We start from the raw sequence: 21,577 nt of genomic DNA on the forward strand, positions 1-21,577 counted from the left end.
ACCCCATCATTTGTACATCACGTGTCTAACCTCAGGTTCGGGGGCCTCCAGGGGGTCGCTAAAGAAGCTCCAACAAGTCACTGGGAAAATTAAAATCTGATTTATTTGCTGAATTAGAGGGCATAAAAGGATTACTGTTTTAATCACAGGTTTCATATGTAGACAGTGATGCAGTTTAAGGGCATCCAGAGATTAAATCTCATCCAAAAGGGGGAGTGGAGGCGTCTATTTGGAGGTTTGTGACATGAAAATGCTTGAGATGATCTGGCCTAGATGCAGTGCACTGACCCGGGGAGGAAAGATGATGCAAGCAGACGGTTAGGATAGGAAAAATGGAGGCAAATAATCCCAACGCCTTAATCCCTGCAACAACAAAAGAAGTCTGTTCATCCATCTTTGTGTCATTACTGTGGGGGTAAAAAAAATCACATCAGAAATGATCAAACTTATTTTTTATTATTAAAAAAATATATATACATACAAACATACTAGACTGAATAAGTTTCATTTACAAAAACTGTACTGTCTTTATGCCTTAAAATGTAACTGCTGAAATAAATACATAGATAAAACAATAATTAAATTAACAAGTGATTAATACATAAATAAAAGCTTAAATTAATACTTATATAAGTAATTAAATTATAAATACATGTTGGTAAAAGTAGGGTAAAAGTAATAGATTTAAATCGTTCCTGTGGCTAACCACGCTTCACAGTCAAGTTAGTACCATTGACTTCCTTAACATACATAAATAAATAAAATTAGAGATAAAAATATAAATGCAAAACTACAGATATAAATGTAGATTTACAGATTTATAAATACAGGAAAGACATGTATTCCTTTGCTAATTACCAACATGTATTTTTACATTTACCTATGTTTGTATTAATTTCAGCTTTTATTTCTGTATTAATTTATTTGTTAATCAAACTATTTATTTATGTATGTATTTATTGTTACATTATTGTTAGATGTAGTCCCTTATATTTTTATGGTGCAATTATTGCACAGTAAAACATTCAAACTGAATCTGAGTCTCAAACTCAAAATTAGCAACACTGGCAAAGATGCATTTTCAAACGATGCAGTGTGTGTTGATGAGCTGGCGGGCCATCTCCACGTTCCCGCTGGCCTGGTAGATGAGGGAGAGATTGAAGGCGATCTCCCTCCTCAGATCCACCTGATCATCAGCGATACCCTGCAGGGATGAGGAGGGGAGGAGGTGGAGACGGTGATGGACAAAAAGAGGAAAAAATCTCACAAGGCTGCTATTATTGAGGTCTACCGCAAAACTGGCAAGAGAAAGAGTTTTGGATGTAGGTCCATTTATCTATGTCCTAAATAAAAGTAAGGGAGGTGTTTCTAAATTTAAAGTGATTACAATACAGCAGGCTGAGCTCCCAAACACACCCAGTGATCTGGTCTGTTGTGTTATGTGATTACCCACCTCCAGTTTCTGTGCAGGCAGCGTAAGTGCCTTCTGGTAATAATGTATGGCCAAATGTGTGAGGCCCATCTGGTGCAACGCTCTGCCCAGGTTGTACATGCTCTCCTGACATTCTCCTCGCAGCTCCACATACCGCCATAAGAAGGAGAAACCCTGAAAACACAAAAAATGATTATTTAAGAAAAACAGACTAGGGTATGTAATTAAAAAGCTAAATGAGGGAGTAACCATTCACACACTGTACCTGCAGCACCAGTGTATGTCGTTTGGCTACATACTTCTGAGACGCCATGTGGAAGAAGGTGAGACCCACACACAGGCTGTGGAGCGGGTTGTTGGGGTGAGTCTTGAAGGCCTGAACATACTGGCCTGAAGACACACAAGATGTCAGAAAATGTGTTTCAGACGATAGATGAAACCAGATATGCACCCTACATGTAATAGATGTAAGCAGGCACCAGCCTAACTGCTACATACTCTACATTCTTGTTTTGCCCTTGCTTTCTAAAAATCTATCTTTACTTCCTCATCAATAGTAATGTGCTCCCGTGTCCACTCGTTGCACTTTTTGGCCCTTTTCCAAAAAACACAAAACTCTCAAGTCTTTTAAAGGATGAAGGAAGATAGCTTGTGTGTGAAAAATCCAGAATCTGTGAATATGCACTTACCATTTAGGCAGCTTAGAGTATGAATTATTCATAATAACTGACTACTATAGATTTAACAGATAGGTTCAGGTTTTTCTGAGTCTGTCTTAATACAATACTGGCATGCCAATATGTACATGGCATTGGGTCTTTGTTGCTGTAACAATTCCCACTCTCCATACTGACCCTGAAGCTATTTCCTCAGAACACAACTGCACGTCATGTGCAAAAATGCATTCCAAAATTTTGCGGAAGCCAATATGAGGCTTCAGCATCATTAGCTAAATCAAGTCTTTATCTACCAAAGTTACAATGTGTTTAGAACAAAAATCTCTGAATCTATCCTTTAACTGCTGGACACAAGATGTCTCAAGATTCAGTTGTATTTGCGCTGGAGGCTTCAAGTTCCCACATCAAAATTGCATACTGGACCACGATTGTCTCCAAACTAGTTATGATGTCACAAATAATGATTGTAGGTACACTGAGATTTAAGATGAGCACAGAAAAACGTTCCCCTTTCAGCAGATGAATGTGAAAACAAACTCCATACCCACATACTACAGAGTATCGGCTGCTAGAACACGCAACATCAAGCTGTGTTGTCAGAAAAACAAGAACATAGTGAACAAACCTGAATGTCCTGAGAAGGATGCTCCAACAAATCAAACCATTCGTTCCTAATTAGTTAAAACATAGTAATAGTAGTCTGTGTATGTTTTGTACCCAGAGCGTGTTTGAAGCTTCCTGACACCATGGCGTTGTGTCCGCAGAGGACACACAGGGCGTGGTTGTCAGGATGTTTTAACAGCAGACGTAGACAGAAGCGGTGGTGACGCTGGTGCTGGGAGGTTATCGTCAGCTGAGGGGGGAAAAAAAAAAAAGATGTTCATTTACGTTCACACGAACAGGCACATGTACAGGAACAGAGATGGTGTTGTATCTTGAGAGCTTTGATGTGGTATATTACGTAATAGGAGGGCAATGAATTTCTTTTTTTGACTTGTTGCTTTATGATAAGGTATATTTTTGCACACAAACGTATAGTCACCTGGTTGAAAATATTCCAAAGCTGAGACCGATCCACATTTTCCATCAGCATCAGTCTGTTGAGCACAGAGAAACAGACAGCAGATGATTTATATTTTACTTTTCAACAACTGTCAAAAAATAACAAGCTCTCCACCTAGTGGAGTTGTACATCTTAGTGTACCTGATGTAGTTGTAGGCCTTGTAGTGGTTGCGGTCCAGGATGGTTGCGGACAGGCCGAAGAACTCCAGCTCCTTCCTCCTGGGCTTGTTGTCGTAGAAGGAATAGAACTCCATAGCAGACTCCACCAGCAGCTCAGCCTCCTTGTAGCGCAGCGCCTCGCACAGCGTGAGCAGGCAGGTCACCAGCAGCTGCCACCAGTCCTCTCTGGACAGGACGTTTGTTTTACCTGAACACAGGGACAGAATTACGTATCATGTATTGGAACTGTATGCCATCAGTAAAGCATCAGTATCTTGATTACTACTGTACAATATCATAGTATCATAATAAAATTAGTTTTACCTGCTTTCTGAATTGCTTAGCAGATCTTGTTTGGGGCATGTAATCCATCACGGTGAGATTTTACATGGAGTTATTTTCCTGTTTGCGTTACATACCTACTGCATTAGCCTGAGTTGCTATTTTGTTTCAATTTATTCAAACAGCTGTTAGCTGTTACTGGTACCAGAGGTGCCAGTTGATTTAGTAGACTTTTTTCTAAAAACCAGTGAGCAGAGGAAAACAGCACAAAATCCTTATTTATATCCTTATTTTATGGCAAATTAACTGAAATTATATAGAGCTTTTCTACCTTAATGGAATGGGAATTGAACAATCCAACTCTGACCTGACGCCTACATTACCCACAATGCAACTCAGCCACTAATAGTTTGGTTTGGACAATTGGGTGTGTTATGCTAGTGGCTAATGTAGCCTGGAGCTGTTAGCCTCCAGCAGAGATGAGGAGCAGGCTACAGAGGTCTGCTGACCTCACTTCTTTCTAACTCCACACCCCCCGATATTTGTTATTTTCAAACTTGTAGTCTTCAGCCCTAACTGGCGCTGACTCAAGTGACACCACTTGAGACAATTTATCAGATTTCACACAGCTCCCTCTAGAGACACAAAAGGCTTTTTACAACTTTTTTCAAATATGCAGTAGTACTCCTCAACATCTGGAAACACACACGGATGTGGAAAATAAGTGGAGTTCCCCTGTAAGCCCAAACCTGCAAATATGAACTTCTATGCAAATTTACAGATAACAAGTTACGTCTTTTTTTCTTACAGGTATGATTAAAAATGTTGTTATACTCTATGTTATATATGAATATGCAGGTCACTGAGAAAGCACTTCAATCTGCTGGTAAGGAGTTTAATACTGCCTCATAATAAACTATACGACAAAATAAAGGAGAGATCTGCATTTAATGTGGGATACTACGGGCAAAAAAAAGACATAAAATCAACTTGCGTCTAACTGTTAGCAAAGCAATGGGACCAGTAAACATATCTATAAATAATGGGTCATTTGAAACACTAAAATGTATGAAATGTACTTGCATCAAGTATGCACCTGAACTGAAACAATTAACTCATTTCAAATTAGAGTAGGTTTATACACTACAGGTAGATTATTTAAATCAGAATGATTATAGAATTCACTTGGCTGAAAGTTGTCCAAAGAAAAAACATGTGGTTCTCAGGTATGAGGAACTCCAGCTGAGAAAAGATGATCTCATAGCAACAAAAACTTTACCATCTACACTCCACATGTTTATTATTGTTTGTCTTCCAGGTATAACTGCCTATAAACATGGCTTTTAAATGCAGATCAGATTTTAGCTGCGAGTCAATTTCCATACTGCAGTAACTTTACTGGCAACCAAAGAAATCAATCTGAAAACATATGGAAGGCTTTAGAATATTGGCTGCAATAATGCAAGTATATATTTGTATTTTCATAAGCTATAACATGTAAAGCTTAGAATATGGTCCTTTATAGGTGTGTTTAACAGCTCTTTCTCCACATATGGCAACTGCTAATAAATGCTGACAGTGAACAATATCTCGCCAACTGTTCTGCTTGTTGCTGCTCCTGCCAACTGCAGGCTCTCTATACCAGCCTCTGTCCATTAGCCAGGTTACCAGGTATGAACACCGCACACCCACACACACACACACACACACACACACACACACACACACACACACACACACACACACACACACACACACACACACACACACACACACACACAAACACACACTACATACCAGTGTTGTCCAGATAGGCAGCTTCCTGGTCAGCGATCTCCGGCAGCATGTCTTTAGCCTTCACCAGCCTCAGGTGATTCTCACCCGACACACTTACAGAGCGCACACACACTTTAGCACGCTGCATGGCCACCTTGGACACACAGATGTGGATCATTTGTCAGACACAGGGAAACATGCGCATGTTAGAAAAAATATATTTTTGTTTTTCTATCTTTACTGTGATGCTGCATATTCCTGTGACAGTCATTCAGTTGCATCGTGTCAGTTTTACCTTTTTCTGTGTAACAATTTGATTTCTCGCTACAATTTGTCTGTACAAGGTCTACATGCAGTTAATGAAAGGCCCTATTGAGACAGGAAAGAAGAGCATGTGAGTGTGTTTGTCTGTTACCTTGAGCAGCATTGAGATCATAGTGATCATAGCATCCAGGTAGTGCTGTATTTGTCCCTGAGTCTTCAGCAGTGTGGAACGATGCAGCAGCAGCTTTAACTCCTACAACCACAGTGCATACAGATGTGAGTATACAAACACACACACAAAAATATATAAATATATATGGCCACCTTATCAAAAACCTACACAAAGGTAGAGCTCAGCTCAGGTTTTGAATTGTTCAATAGAGAGTCGAAAAGTGGGAACAGCTATTTCAGATGCTCTGAAGTTGTCTGTGGGGACGCTTTTTCCCCACATGTTCCCCATATTCCCCACAATGTTACGTGACTCAGAGTTGGTGCACCTCTAAGGCTTCAACATTAAACTCCCCTGGTTAAATCAGTATGAAATATTAACAGTTGTGTTAGAAAATATCTGGTTCTTTGATAAAATGTCAAAGGTACAAGACTGTGGACATTAAAACGTCAGGGCTAAAGTTAGAGTTAGAACTCTATTAATCATGTATGTAGGGAAGCATATTCTTGCCAGGAGAAGAAAAAAAAATATGTTAAGTTATGCATCATAAAAATACGTGTACTTAGCCAAAATTATGACACTGATATTAGAAATTTGGATTTAGTATCTCATAATTTTGACTTACCATTAGTATTTTTATTTTATCAAGGTTAAGTATTCATGATTTTTCTTTTCTTCTCTTGGTATAAATGGACTTCCATAAATATGTGTACAAGTGTCACAGGTGTTTTTCAGGGAAAGTCATTTTGACATGTCACAGTAGGAAAAGCTCAGATGTAGATAAATAATCAAGTTAATGACGGCTTAATTCCATTTAGCTTCTTCAGTTTCAGGGTCCTGGTATGGTGCATGCTGGCTCACTGTCACACTGTCATGGCTTGCTGGGACACTTGAATAGAACAAACCAATTATTAATGATACTAGCAACACCTTTGTTTTCCCACTATGACAGCTAGGAAAAAGACCTATTATTGTTGGTTATTGTTGGAGGAAAGCTGAGAAGTGTGATATATTCCTGAAAAGAGACAAAGAAACTTTTCCTCTTAAAAATCCCTAATATTCCAGAAATTCCATGATCAGTGGGAATACTATAAAAGGCCTATTAAGAACTTGGGTTTGGATAATGTGAGATGTTTGACTCCTGCTAACCCAGACAAAAACACAAGCCCTTGCCTTTTGTGCGGCTGATGAGTCTTGTGCCAGTGTGTCACTGTCATACATGGACTCTAGGGCCTTGAGGGCGCACTCTGGCCGGCCCAGCTGCTGCTGCAGGGTGGCCAGGGAGAGCCGGGCCTCCAGGTGCTGTGGAGCCATCTCCACCACCTTAGTGAAGCTATCTGCTGCTGCCTCCATGTGGCCCAGCGCCTTCAGACATTCTGTGAGGGACAAGTGATGAAAGCAAAGAGAGTTTATGTAACAGTGATTGGTATTTTCTCTAGTCAGAGGCAAACTGAAGGGTTAGTCCAAATCCTGTCTTGCACCTCAGCTGCTCAGTTTCACACAATTTAGAATTTTTTTTACTGGTCTTTTGGACGCATGCTCCTAAAGATTCACCTCTCATTTAAGAGGAAATTCTAGTCACAACTTCCCAGTCTGTCTGAACAAGACTGTGGTTCACATTTACACTTTTACTGTTTCCTTTGAAATGTTTAAGCTATCTAGATGGAGCTTTTAAAGCCATTCAAGTTTTACTAAAAATTTTAATTCCTTCTTGCTACAAAATCAGTACATACATATAGCCTTGGTGTTTGTTTTGACTTGTGTTTTTATCTGGTGAAAATGATAATTACCAAAAAGAAAGAATGTTTTTGCAGACACTAAAAATAGTTGGGGAGCTGATGTCATCAGTCATTACTAAGTCCTATCTGTGAGCACTCCCTACATTACCCCGTGTCATGATCCTAACTCCAAGGTAACACACTGTGCTGAGGTTACAGGGCTACCTGTTGCTGTAAGTTTTGTGAGGTCTGGTCATTCATCATCAATACAACTGGACTCATGACATGACACATCTAAATCTGACCTTTAAGTCCTGCATTAGCTTTTTTTTTTTAAAGCTAACTGGTTTCCATTTTCCAAGTGTATCAAACTTCTCAGCATGATGGTTCCTCCTAAATAATGAATGTTGTAAAGAGACGGAAGTCTTATATCGCTAACCTGTTGATAATCAATGCTATATGGACTTGGTTTACCCTTAATTGAAAAAAAAAAAAAAAAGTAGAATAGCAGCAGTATCATAGTTTGTATTTCAATACACCAACAATGAGGAGAATTCAATTTTTAGTCTCAATTGTTAATTAAGATATTTTAATCACTATGTTGTCCTACCTGCATGTCGGAGCCAGACGACAGCCAGGTTGTACTTGTCGGATATGACAAGGGCAGACAGCAGAGGCAGAGCAGACATGTACTCGCCCTGCTCCAGGAAGGCTTCACCTACATCCAGGTACAAGTCACCAATCTCCTCTGGATTCTGCTCAGTCAGTGATGACACCAGGCCCTGTGAATGGGTAGTACAGAGTGATGAAGACTGATACATACTGCCATTTTCAGCCTCCACAAAGTGAAAACTCATTACAAGAGGTGATGATTCTTAGCTTATTTTAATTGTCTCATCTTGTTGTGAAAACTTTGCGCGTCCTGGTTACCTCCAGGGGCATGTTGACATGCAGGTGTATGAGGCAGACAATGAGCTTGGCCTTCAGGTCCACTGGGACGCTGTCTGGTACCTGTACATCCTTAATTTCACCTAGAGACACACACACACACACATCCTCAGTAACCATTATTATGCTCCAAAAATAACAACTGTGTCTATTATAGTTTCTGTTGGGAAGGAAGGTAGTGTGGGAGTTTTGAGGAAATTCACAGATAAGGCATGAAGATTGTTAGGAGAAGCTACATTTTCACAATAACACAACAAATTACTGTGGACCTTTTGGAAATTATGTGACTTCAATTTTGGTATTTTTCAGGGTTTTTTTTTTTAACCTTTTTTAAAATCTGTTTTTCCATTTAGCAAATTATATACTTGCCACAGTAAACTGTTGTCTCAAGACTGGCACGTTTACTCATTCATTAAAGATTATTACGGACCCATTAAAAAAAGAACCAAAGCCAAAAATGTTTCTGTCTGCTCAATCAGAGCTCAGCTTTACACACTTGTAGACCACAACATTTTAATGAACTGATAATTTCATCTCTAGTAGATGAAATGTACTGTATGAAGTCCCACAAGGCTCCATTCCCGGACCCCTTCTGTTCAATCCTTATATGCTTTAAAGATATGATTTCAAGATTTTCCTCCTGGTCAACAAAGCACTTATAGGTCTTGCCCCTAAATATACCATATCCAACATACTTCCAATTTCAATTTATCAACATCAGAAGGACACTGGATAAACATTTTATTACAAATTTACAATTTAAATCTGGCAAAGAATCCAGAATCCAGTGTTTATGCTGGAACAGCCTGCTTGCTGGTTTGTGTGTGTGTGTGTGTGTGTGTGTGTGTGTGTGTGTGTGTGTGTGTGTGTGTGTGCGTGTGTGTTGTAAGGTACTTTGCATTGCTTGTGTATAAGATAAAACATAAAAAAACTCTTCTGCATCTTGAGAAAATTCTGCCATGTTCCTTGAAGTGTGAATAAAATACACCTGAAAGTTCAAAAACAAAGCTGTATTTGGCTGTATGTTTCTTTAAAGAATGACAACAGATTTAATTCATATTTTCTTGCTCGGTAAAGAACGGACATAATTTAAAAAGAACCTTTTTCTCAACTTGAAATCCACAGTGAAGTCTGACTGCACACTAAAGAGGAGAGACATGTCTGCTGGCACAAGCTAATTTTGTAACTGGAGAATAATAGTCATTTTCTTGCACTTTGTACAGTCTGTGCACAATTAATTTGACTCGCTTATCTAGTGCTGACACATTAGAGACAGATACACAATGCAACACAGACACAGCAGAACAAAACAAATTTCTTTTGGCTGCTGACTTCAGTTCAAAATGTCAACATGTCATCCCAGCAATAGGGTTTCTAAAGGAGTTTTATCATTTTCTAATGAATGAGCAGCTGTGTTTTAGTGTCAGTGCTTTTCAAGTCTAATGTGTCTTGGGTTTAATAAAGACTTCCACTTCCAACACATCCCTCAAGGCAATAAAAATGACAAATTCATTACACCCCAGAGTATTTTCAGCCCCTGAGTGGTTGGCCATGATAAAGACAGCCAACATCAACAAACTAGCTACAGTTATTTTGGCTACTATCCGTATACTGGCTACTACATATCAGAGGCCTGTAACACAAAGCAAGTTCAATTTAGTCTGGTTTTGTAGACTGACTGTAGATTCTCAGTCTTGTTTGTATCATGATGAACAAACTGTTATGAAGAAGTGACACTTATTCAGTTAACAGTAAATTAAGACTGCTTCTACAGATAGCTTGTGCCAGATTTGATCTGATAAGCTCGATCTATTAGAAATGTTTCATTACTGTCACACACAGTATACAACAATTACAAATAACAATAATTATCATATTGTTTCTCATCTCATCACATTTAACACTCTCAAAGTTGTCACATGTTATCCTGAGCTGCAGTGGTGGAATAAGAGTGTAAAATATTTCTACACTGACAGAATCCTGTAAGGAATGAAAGAAACTCTTGCGCAATTAAGCTGCAGCTATAACCGTCATTTGTTAGTGTGTTAGTTTGGTAAGTTATGTAACTTTGTTATAAGTCCCAAAGTGGCTCATAGATATATACACATTGTTTGTACCATCTCTGATTTACTGTAGCAAACATGCAGGTGATTCCACTGAATAAAAATGTCTTTAATGTTCTTCATTATTTGTCATTTTATTGTAGGAATGATGACTGAATTTTTCCAGTAAGCCGATGGTCAGGTGACACGCTTTGATGTGATCTTCTAAACTGAACCTACTCCCACACAGGTTAGCTGTTCAGCATAGGTTACCATGGTGATCTACACGAGTGAGTCAGCTCCGGGATACCAGAAAACTTAAAATGAGTCCAAAGATTACTGATTCACCCATTTATGTCACCTTGTGATACAGGCCACACAGGGCCTTAAAAACATCAATATTTCCCTCATATTAGCATTTCTACTTCTCATGCAGAAGTAGGATGAAAACAGAATAATGTTAGTAACAGTATGTCAAGATAATATTGAAAAAAGGCCATATTAAGGTTAAAGATTAGAAGAAATATCTGATGGGTTTTTTTGTTGCAAACAGCAACTCACCGTTCTCCTCTGCTGCTATTTCCTCTACAGTCTTTGACTTTGCACCTTCTTCATTCTTCTTTTCAACTTCTTTTTCAACATTCGTCTCCTCCTCAGTCGTCGTCTCTGCCTCTGTCTCTTCTTTCGGCAGAACTACGGAGTCTGATTTGGGTTCGGCCCCGACCAAAACTACACCTGCAAACTGGACCAAGACCTGAGAAAACACACACATGTAGAGTATGCATTCATTAAGACACCACATTTCTCTGCTCTCTCTTAATGACAAGTAAGATTTCACTGTGTACACACACACACACACACACACACACACACACACACACACACACACACACACACAAAAAGGTATACCTGCAAGGCCTTGTTGTACTGGCGGTTGGCGATATAGAGCTCAGCTGCCATGTTGATGACGTCATCACTGACCAGGTTGGGATGTCGTGCCAGAGCATCCTCTATCACACCGAGTGCTGAGGGCAAGTCATTACTCTCATAGTAACTCCTAAACAGGACACACACACACACACACACACACACATACACACACACACACACACACACACACACACACACAGGCAAATATGAGTTCTTGTGGAGACAATCCAATATCTAATGTTTGGTTTAAAAACATATAGCTGGCTTTTTAAAGAAACAATCCTTGTCTTTATGTCCAGTATCATCATGGGTTATTTCAGTGAGGACATCTTTATGACAAAATACTGCTTTTTACAGTTTTTTCTCTCTAAAGCATCTTAAATGAACACACAGATGGGAACAGTATGATGTACAGTATATGCTGGCTGTTACAATCTCTCTATGAGTCAGTGTGTGTCCTGTACTTGGCCATGTCCTTGGAGAGCTGCATGAAGTGCTCTCCGTCCTCCAGTGGCAGCAGTGAGAGGATCTTGCGGTAGCCGTCCATGCACTGTTTGTGCTCACCCACACGCATGTGGAGGCTGGAGCGCTCCCACAGGTAGCGCACGTTGGTGGGGTCGTACTTGATGGCTGTGGGAGCGTAACTGCATGTCAACATCTTGAGCCTTGAACTATCATTGATATAGATTTTACAGTATGTTATTGCCTTTTTCCATACATTCAATGTCAATACTAGAACTGGGCCACATTTCCTGATAACCATCAAACTTAGAAGTTAGGATTTTCTTCATTCTGTATTTCCATTCTACATTTTTGATTTCAAATTAATTTAATGTTCCTCAATGTTACTGAACATAGAAACACAGGACTCTGTTGTATAATGTAACAATCCTATTATGTTATGGAGATCAGTTTTAATTATCAACTTTGTTTCTGTTACTTTGTCAGTTTTGCATGGCGAGTGTGTCAAAGTACTAGAGAATTCAAAACACTCTGTCTTTGCATTTGGGAAAAAAGTACAGCACCAAAGTTGCTGAATTCATCGGAAAATAATGGAGACTGTAAAATCGTAACAGAGTTTTAAACTCTGTGATTAGATGTTTCTTTCCGAAATGCATCTTGGACCAGATACTTTCTAATGCAGTTTGTGCCGTTTTTGCAATTAAAACTCATTTTAAATGAACAGACTGTCAGACTGACCCTTGGTGTAGCAGACGATGGCCTGCCGGATGTTGTCCTGCTCCAGAGACATTTCTGCCAGTCTGATCCACTCCTCACAGTCTGAGGGGTTCAGGTGGGCAGCGATCAGACCGAACTGCAGTGCTTTGTCCATGTCCTCATCATCCTCGTAGATCATGGCCAATGTGGAGAAAGGCTCATAGGCCAGAGGAGCTGGAGGAGAGAGGAGAGATTCATTCATCACACGTTTTCAGACCTAAATGGAATCTGTAGATTAGATGCTAACATGCTAAACTAAGATGAACATGGTAAACATTAAACCTGCTAAACATCAACATGTTAGCATGCTGACATGAGCATTTAGCTCAAATCACTGCTGAGCATAAGTAGAGTCATTCCCTTGTATTACTGCAGAGCACATGGACACTGTGTGTGTCAACAAGTATACACTGCCTGTTACACTAACCTGTAACCATGGTAACTGTACACAACAAAGATGGCGACAGATGTAGCCTAAAAATGTTTAGAAGACATAAAAAACTAAAGACTAAAACTCATATGCGTTTTTGTCATAAGACTAAATCAACACCAGGAGGTCTGTGAGATAAACGTGAGAACATACACAGGTTGTGTCGTACCCTGTCGTATGATCTCCATACACATCATGATGGCGTCTTCTTTCTCTCCTCTCGCGTAACGGATGTTGGCCTCTCCCATCAGGCCTCTCAGAGCCCGGGGCAGCTTGCTACGGTTACGCCGTTCCTGACCGCACACAGTCATTAACACACAGTCATTAACACACACACACACACACAGAGTCATAAACAAACACATAAAGAGCTGGGGTCTGTTCAGAGAGCAGGTTTAAAGTTTGTTTACTCTGAGTTGAGGAAAACTCTGTGTTTTCTGTTCCAGAAACAGAGAGGACTTTAATTTGTAGTTTAAAAGTGAGTATTTTAAATAAGCCGCATGTCTTATTGTGTTTTAACAGCATTTCTTTGACCATGTTTAAATTTACTACATTTGTTATAAAGAAAGTCAGTGGATGTTGTTGAGTCAAGATACTGTCTGTAAAAAAGATGTCTAAAAAATACACCCTCGATTGTAACCTTATCCTTGGAATAACACACCTAGAAACTGTCCCTGTTCCCTCCTCACCTTCATCATCTTCTTGTTTTCTCGGTTCAGCTCCATCTCCAGTGCAAACACGTCCCCCACCGTCATGTCCTCCGCCTCCTGCTCTTCTTTCTCTCCTCCCCCACCTCCCCTCTTTCTCTTCTCTGCCACCTCCGCCTTTGCCTTTCCCACCTTCTCCTCGTCCTCCTCCACCTTGTAATCCTCGTCGTTTTCATCGTCAACATAGCTCAAGCTGTCCTCCTCTTCCTCCTCCTCCTCTTCTTGTGAAGACAGTGGGTCTTGAGTTTCTCCCAGCATGGAGGCGAAAGCCAGATGGACCCCTGGGCTGACTCCCTCCTCTGAGGGAGAGGAGAGTCGTGCCAAGAAACACATCAACAGTGTTTTCATGTCATCATTCCAATTCTGACACTTGTTTTCTCCAAACAATCAAAGTTCTGTCACGTTACTGAGGTCAAGTCTAATTTAGGTTTCTACTAAAATTAAAATCTATATAAACAATGTCCTCTGACTGTCCAGCTGTTGCCTTCAACAGTTCTTTTCCACAGAAAACATTGGCAACACCTGTGCTTTTCCTACTATTACATTGGTGAAAAAGAGTATTATTACAGTGCACTCACAGTAGTAAGCATTAGGAGCACACAGTGACACTTTTGCCCTGGGTTTTGGGGCTACAATTAATGACTATTTGCAGTATGAATAACTCCTGCCAGTTATTTTCTTGATTAATTGATTCAAGGACAAGTTTACAATTTTTCAAGTGTATCTTGAAACAGCAGTCAGATGTTCATATGAACAGTGAAAGAGGTTTTCCTCGCTGTAATCATTCCTCCTGTTCATACTGGCTATTAAAAGATCCCCTTCAAATGTGCTTTCAATGTAAGTAATGGAGGCCAAAATCCACACACAGTCATTTAGTGCAAAAATGCATTTCAAAGTTGATGTGAAGCTTATATGAGTCTTCAGCAGTCTGAGTTAGTCATATCAAGTGGATATCTGACACATTTACAGTCTTTTTAGCATCAAATTCCCTCTTTGTGTTTCCTCGGACAGTGTTTCCCTGTTGAGCTGTATTTTGATTTTTCATATGGTTTTTAAAGCAATATGTTTGATAACATTGTAAAATTTCTGATATATAAGCACTTCTGCTCTTGATTCACTCGCTATTTTCTATTCTTGAGCTTTGGAGAGTTTTGGGGTTATATGGATGTTTATTGGTATTTTCACCATTGTGTCATTTTGTATTTTTCTAGTCTTTTCAATTACTTTTTGCTGACTAATCTAGACGGTAACAGGTATGCTTGGGGTTAGTTCAAGATGCTCATCAGTAAAACTAATTTCTGTAATCCTCTGATTGGATGATTGAAGCAGCTCCTATGTGTACAAGGAAGTGTTGTGATGCTGCACATATAGCTGATGAGACAGAACTTCTACTGTAACATGACAAAATGTCTACTAAAAAAAGTAATTTCATTGTCGTTTCTTGGTTGACAGATTGATATGAATGTTTGTTTTGTTTTAGTTTTGAAGACCCTCTGACTTTATAGCGTCCCCCCACTTATGAAATCAAAGCGACACCCTTCATCAGCACAGTAGACGTAAAATCCGCATGCAGTGTCAGACAGACGGCAGTTTACCGATTTTCGCCGGTCCATGTGCAGAGGTGGAAGGCTGAGCATCCTCCTCCACATCTTCAGCTGACACCTCTGACTCCTGAGAGGGCTCCTGAGAGGACAGAGAACTGAAAATATCAGCTTTATGTGACCGAAGCAGGAATGCACATTACCGAGCAGACGTCATAGTCTAATAGTTACACTGAAACTAAATGTAACGGGAGAATTTACTGTGGTTAGCTGAAGTTTACCGCGTCTGCTAGATAGCTAAGACATCCATTTACCAACTTAAACTGTAACTAGAGACTCACCTTAGCTTTCCGCTCGTCTCTCCTCTTGTCAAACTCCTCAAAAGTTATTCTGCCCTCCAGATAGTCGATGAGCTCAGCGCTGAAACCAGACATCTCTGACAACACGCTTATTATCTGTCCAGAGGAGCAGAATGCATCATAGGTAAACACTAGCTGTTGCTCTGCTGTGTTCAAATAAACCCAACTGCACGCTGAAAACTACAGTCACGTGACCTGTAAAAACTTCCGGGTTGGCGTCTTTAAAAAAAAAAAAAAAAAAAAAAAAAAACCTTTATTAACAAGAATAACAAACAGTACGATACATATAGCAGTACAGGGAGTATTGGAGAAAATATAAAATAAATTAATCACAAAGACACAAGCATAAATAAAAGTGTACAACGTAAAACGATATTTAATATAAAAAACAGAGAAATGAATATAATCTTTAAAAGTGAATATGCAATGTTGCACATCAACTTAAATCTGGCAGGAAACAGTTGTGTCGACATCTAGTGGTGAAAGGAGAGAATGACCCAGATTATTGATGGGTTTTGTGTGCTCTTGATCTCAGCCTAAATAATACTTAAATAGGCCTATTGTCTGTCAAATAGTGTTATACAGTGGAAATTAAATTAAATTGCAATAACTTTTTTAAGATTTATTGTTGCTTAATTTTTCTCTGTTGGTTGGATTCTTCTGTGTATTGTACATTTGTACATTTTTAATGTCATAAGACATTATTGTTTATTACAAATGTTTAATTCAAAATATTATACTTTTACTATACTGTATGGCCTCTCATGTGGAAAGTTGTGTTTTACAAGTTTCAGTTGTTAAAAACACGATAAAAAACTGTGTTAAAAGTTTGCAATCACAAGAAATGTATTTGGAAGTTATGAATCAAAACCTGAAATCTGTCTATTGATTACAGTAATATTGACACTGTGAAGACATTTAGGAAGTGCTGACATGTGAAGCTGAACGCAAAACTAAACAATCACATGAACAAAAATGAAAAAGATAACACATTGTATATTCATCTATTTATATATCCACACAAAACTATGTGTTGCTCATAGAGCTTCAGCCATCACTCAATTAGTTGATCAATAGAAAATTAACCGCCAACTATTTTGATAATGGACTCATTGTTTTGGGTCATTTTTAAGAAAAAATGCCAAACTGTTATTTGGGTGATGTCTGATTGAATCTGAAAAAGATTGGAAACTCGAGTTTAATCTTTAACAATGCAGTGCAATTTATAGAACTCATCATATGGTATTTCATGAAAAATGTAGGTGTGCAGAAAACTACCCAGTAACTAAAGCTGTCAAATAGTAAAAAGTACAATATTTTGTTTTGAACTGTATCAGAGTAGAAGAATCAAGTAGCATTAAAGAGGAAACGTATTTTTAACTCAGTTTGTTGAAAAACTACTAAACACAAATAATTATTAAATTACAGTATTTTGAACTGTATGTCTTAAAACATATCTGAAGGGGATTTTTACATTTATTTGTTCATTCATTGTCCATTTTGTTATAAACACACTGAAAGAAGTAACTTTAATGAACAATATGATAACACTTCCAGTACTATCCTTGTATCCACTTCACTGTTGAGTGTGCACGTTATTTGTATAAGGTCAATTTTTAAAATTAGATTTTATTTTTGTCATGTGAGTACACTTGATTCTCTTTTTTGTCTTGCATATCATGTGTATCATTCATTCACTTCCCTTGACTGTAATATCACAGATTATTGGACCCTATAAAAGTGTAGCTCATGCGTACATAATTAAAAGTTTAATATGACATGTTTGTTTTGTCTGGAACAGGTTTGAGATTTACGTCAAAGCAGATCCAGAGAAACTGTGGCAACTGCTGCCCTGCATTCAACAGGCTCATGCTTGACATGGTCTGTTACAGTCAGTGTATTCTCTGTTTTATCTTCCATGTAAGAAACAGAGGACAGAAGAAGAGAAGAAGGATGGAAAGTAGAGGAAGGTGTGGTTTCATCCCAGCAGATCTCACTTGTCCTGCATCTTGTTCTGCACATCAGTGAACTCTGATGTATTGTTTTATGTGCTGGATGGTCCGGACCTGCCAGACTGCCTGATGACTGATCCAGAAGTATAGTGCAGGTGAGAAACCATCAGAATCCAAACATTTTATCCACCAAACACAATAAATATGTAAGAATTTGTCTCAGTGATATTGGCTTTGAAAGGTTTAGTTTGGATGTCATGTTGAGTGCTGACACATTTTTCTTTGATATGCAGTTTTGCTCTTTTAGTTCTTATTTCTCTTTTATCTTTTATGGTGCAGGAACGGTGCACAACAGCACAACTGCAGAAATCCAGTTTTTGCTCTATGGTTGTATAGTTCATGGTTCTGGATGTAAAATGGCACATGCAAAATTATGGTTTACATGTTTTTTAATTTGATATATGGAGTCTCTTTAGTTCACCCTATTCATATTTGTGCACAGCAACAGGCTGCAGGGTCAACTCCCAACCAGTATGTGCAAATAGTGAACAGTTGGCTCTGCATGCTTGTGTTTTTGTATGTGTGTGTGTGCCGTTGTTGTTGTGATTGTACCTTATCAGGAACAATTTTCACAGATCAGTTGGTTAGGACAAAGACTGCAGGCTGAGCTTCATAACAACCACTGTTCCTCTCTCCCTTCATATCGCTCTTCTTCTCCTCAGTCTGCGTAATCAACGGGAATTTTAGAAGCTCTTTCTTTCTTTTGGCATGAATGTTATACACGTATTTACCAGAAACAGAAGGCAAATTAATGGATGATTTGTACACCTGTTGCATGTGATTTTCTTTGTGTTCCAAAGTAAAATGAAACCAAAGTGGAGAGAACCCATTGTCCTTTAATCAGATTGACACAAATACAACAGTTTTTGAAATTTAAAGAGTTTAAAAGAACAAGAAACTCTGGTTTAACTGGCTCCTCTCAGTATTAGTTCAGCATAATGAGAGTTTACATGAGCCTTGACATATTATACTATGCTTGGTATTGTACAGTATTATATCTATGTATACATACAGAATAACTATGTGTTATCTATTGATTTATATCCTGTCTACTTGTCTGTCCTTGCATAGAGAAAGTATAGTTAAAGGCCCCCTCCACTCAAAAATATGTTTTTCTTCTTGTTCCTACAGCTGGATGTTTGAGCTTCACTGTACAAATTGATGTATGTGCAGAGTTTGTTTTAACATTCATCTGCTGAAAGTGGAAAGTTTCTCTGTGCTCAGAGATTTTAAGGAGTGGGCCTACAAGCATGATGGTGGACGAAGTTTCTTTCCATTTATTTGAAAATGTGAACAAGAGGCTGTTCTCTTTCAGTTTGTTTACTGCAGTGCTTTGTGCATTCTTGCTTTAAAATATTATCCTTATACAGTATTATATTTGCACCAGAAGCTTGATATTCATCACAGGGTCAATTAGTAGTTCTAAGACAAAATCTATATCGTGTATACAGGTTTTCCATAACTGTGGAATATCTGTAACCCTGTCATCATGAATGTGACACCTGGAGGCTGTACAGCAGAGATGCCGTATGGATTCCAACCCAGTTTTAAAGGGTTTTATATTGCCAGCGAGCTCATTATCGCTGTGTTTGCCATCATGGGCAACATCCTGGTCTGCCTGGCTGTTACCAGAAACAAGGAGCTGCGCACTATCACCAATTACTTCCTGGTGAGGAAATCTGTTTTATTCCTGCCAGGTGTACAGTATATACAGCCTGTTCAAATATACAGTAATGAATGAAATGTATTACACATTTTGTGTTTTAGACTAAAATATATGTATACATATGTGGTTTAGGAAAATTAAAAGTACATTTCTAAAGGAGTAATGTGTGTGTGAAGGTATCATTGGCGGTGTCTGACATCCTCGTGGGCTTGGTGGCCATTCCCTGCGCCGTGCTGACAGACCTGGGTCGACCTCGCCATGACTTGCCCCTCTGTCTGGTGCTGCTCAGCATCCTGATGGTGCTCACACAGGTACCAGCATTTACAGAGACTATAATGGATAAAGAATTTAATGAGTTCTGATAATTAAGGTGGATTTCTGCAGGGCAGGACAGTGAACATTGCATGCAATTATGTTTTTAATGTGATTCTTGAAAAATGCTCCTCTTTCTGCCAGAGCTCCATCCTGAGCCTGCTGGCGGTAGCAGCGGAGCGCTACGTGGCGATCCTCCTGCCCTTCCAGTACCAGCGTATCATGAGCCCCAGGAATGCCTGGCTGGCCCTGCTGGTCACCTGGGGCCTGGGAGTCATCTCTGGATCTGTGCCACTCATGGACTGGAAGAGACAACCAGCAGACTCAAAGTAAGACTCTAAGAGGATGTTGTGGAGAGGAGGGAGAATGGACGGATGAATGGATAACTGAGTAGATGAATGAGTGAATGGGAAGTCAGCAAGGGAATGGTGTTCATAGATGAATGACTGATACGAATACAGGATACCCCAAAATTGAGAGATTAATGAATGCATGAATGGATGAATGAATGAAGGCAGGAAAATATCACATCGCCCCCCTGCTGTCATTCCAGCTACTGCATCTTCACCTGTGTGGTGGACATGAGCTACATGGTCTACTTCAACTTCTTCTGCTGCCTGCTGGTGCCGCTGGTGGCCATGTTCGTCATCTATGGCCACATCTTCCTCACCGTCCGCCGCCAGCTCAGACGCATCGCTGTGGCCAGGGGCACCGCGGGGAACACAGCTGCTGGCTGTGGGAGCTCTGGGACTGTGACAGAGGACACTGGAGTTTCATCTGCTGGGGGAAGCGCAGGAGGTGGAGCAGACACGGGGGCAGGAAGAGGAACTGGCCAACAATCCAAGGAAATGAAGAGTAGATGTGAGGCTGAAGGGAGGGTTTTAAATAGAGCCAGGGAAGAGTCTAGCTTTGGGTCTCTTATTGATACAGAGACTACCACTGTCTTTCCAAAACCAGGGATCAGGATGGCCTCAGCTGCTTCTACCAGCCTTGACCCTGCTGATCCCCGTCCAGGAGAGTCCAACCAGGCCAAATCCAACGCCCGCACCCGCCACGAGCTGCAGAAGGCCATCTCCTTGTTCATGGTCCTGTTCCTCTTCATGGTGTGCTGGATGCCCATCCACATCATCAACTGTGTCCTGCTGCTCTGTCCGCAGTGTGAGGTGCCCATGACGCTCACACTTTCAGCCATCTTGCTTTCGCACGCCAACTCAGCCCTCAATCCAATTCTATACGCATACAAGATGAGGTCGTTCAGACACACTCTGATAAGCATGTGGAGAGGAATGTGGAGCTTTAGGGCAAAATGTTAGAGCTTAGTGCTGAGGGTCAGAGCTAGAATGCATAAAACTTCTAAGAGATGAGTGGTCCAAAACTTTGACTCAGTCTAATTATTTGTAGAATGACTTCTGATAAAGAAGCTTCAAGTAACTTTGATCAAAGTGGAAGACTGCAGTGACTCTTCAGTGTTGTAAAATAAGGACTACAACCATGCCTACCCACAATTCCCCACCTCAAGCACTGATCTGCTTCATGTACAGCTTGTCATAATTGAAGCCCAGCTGAAATTAAATTGCATTTGTCTACTACAGCATACACATCTGCTCTATAAATGACTTGTTATCCTTTGGCAAAAAAATCAGAAACCAAAAGAGGGAAATTTATATTTTAACAGCTTAGAGACAGAGTATACTTGCTTATAATGCTGTGGTTCCTTTTACACAGGTATACTGTATCATTTAAGCTGCTCCAATTAATATTTTCCATTGACAACAGATCAAATGACCATGTCTAATGTGAAAGGTGTCACTCGTAGCAGAGAACCCACAGAGAATTATGACCAGCTAGGCAGTTTCCCCTCAGCGCTACACA

At 39.7% G+C, this 21,577-nt stretch overlaps 2 protein-coding genes across 2 annotated transcripts; one reads left to right on the plus strand and one right to left on the minus strand.

Moving 5' to 3' along the window:
• Nucleotides 1–440: 440 nt before the first annotated feature.
• On the minus strand, nucleotides 441–15,911 carry gtf3c3 (general transcription factor IIIC, polypeptide 3). Its single transcript, XM_067583229.1, has 19 exons — nucleotides 15,698–15,911; nucleotides 15,411–15,498; nucleotides 13,798–14,114; nucleotides 13,278–13,401; nucleotides 12,661–12,852; nucleotides 11,925–12,090; nucleotides 11,440–11,587; nucleotides 11,092–11,284; nucleotides 8,471–8,571; nucleotides 8,151–8,322; nucleotides 6,996–7,198; nucleotides 5,805–5,906; nucleotides 5,411–5,543; nucleotides 3,314–3,539; nucleotides 3,152–3,206; nucleotides 2,827–2,962; nucleotides 1,698–1,822; nucleotides 1,454–1,606; nucleotides 441–1,204 (listed from the first exon to the last, which is right to left on the minus strand). Exons 1-19 carry the CDS (start codon nucleotides 15,788–15,790, stop codon nucleotides 1,082–1,084), a joined length of 2,850 nt encoding a protein of 949 aa, XP_067439330.1. The 5' UTR covers nucleotides 15,791–15,911; the 3' UTR covers nucleotides 441–1,081.
• Nucleotides 15,912–19,189: 3,278 nt separating this feature from the next.
• LOC137177464 (adenosine receptor A1-like) lies at nucleotides 19,190–21,018 on the plus strand. Its single transcript, XM_067583801.1, has 5 exons — nucleotides 19,190–19,396; nucleotides 19,570–19,704; nucleotides 19,850–20,034; nucleotides 20,259–20,431; nucleotides 20,738–21,018. Exons 1-5 carry the CDS (start codon nucleotides 19,217–19,219, stop codon nucleotides 21,016–21,018), a joined length of 954 nt encoding a protein of 317 aa, XP_067439902.1. The 5' UTR covers nucleotides 19,190–19,216.
• The last annotated feature ends 559 nt before the right edge of the window (nucleotides 21,019–21,577 follow it).

Source organism: Thunnus thynnus, chromosome 24, assembly GCF_963924715.1.
Source record: "Thunnus thynnus chromosome 24, fThuThy2.1, whole genome shotgun sequence".
In the NCBI taxonomy this organism is placed as follows: Eukaryota; Metazoa; Chordata; class Actinopteri; order Scombriformes; family Scombridae; genus Thunnus; species Thunnus thynnus.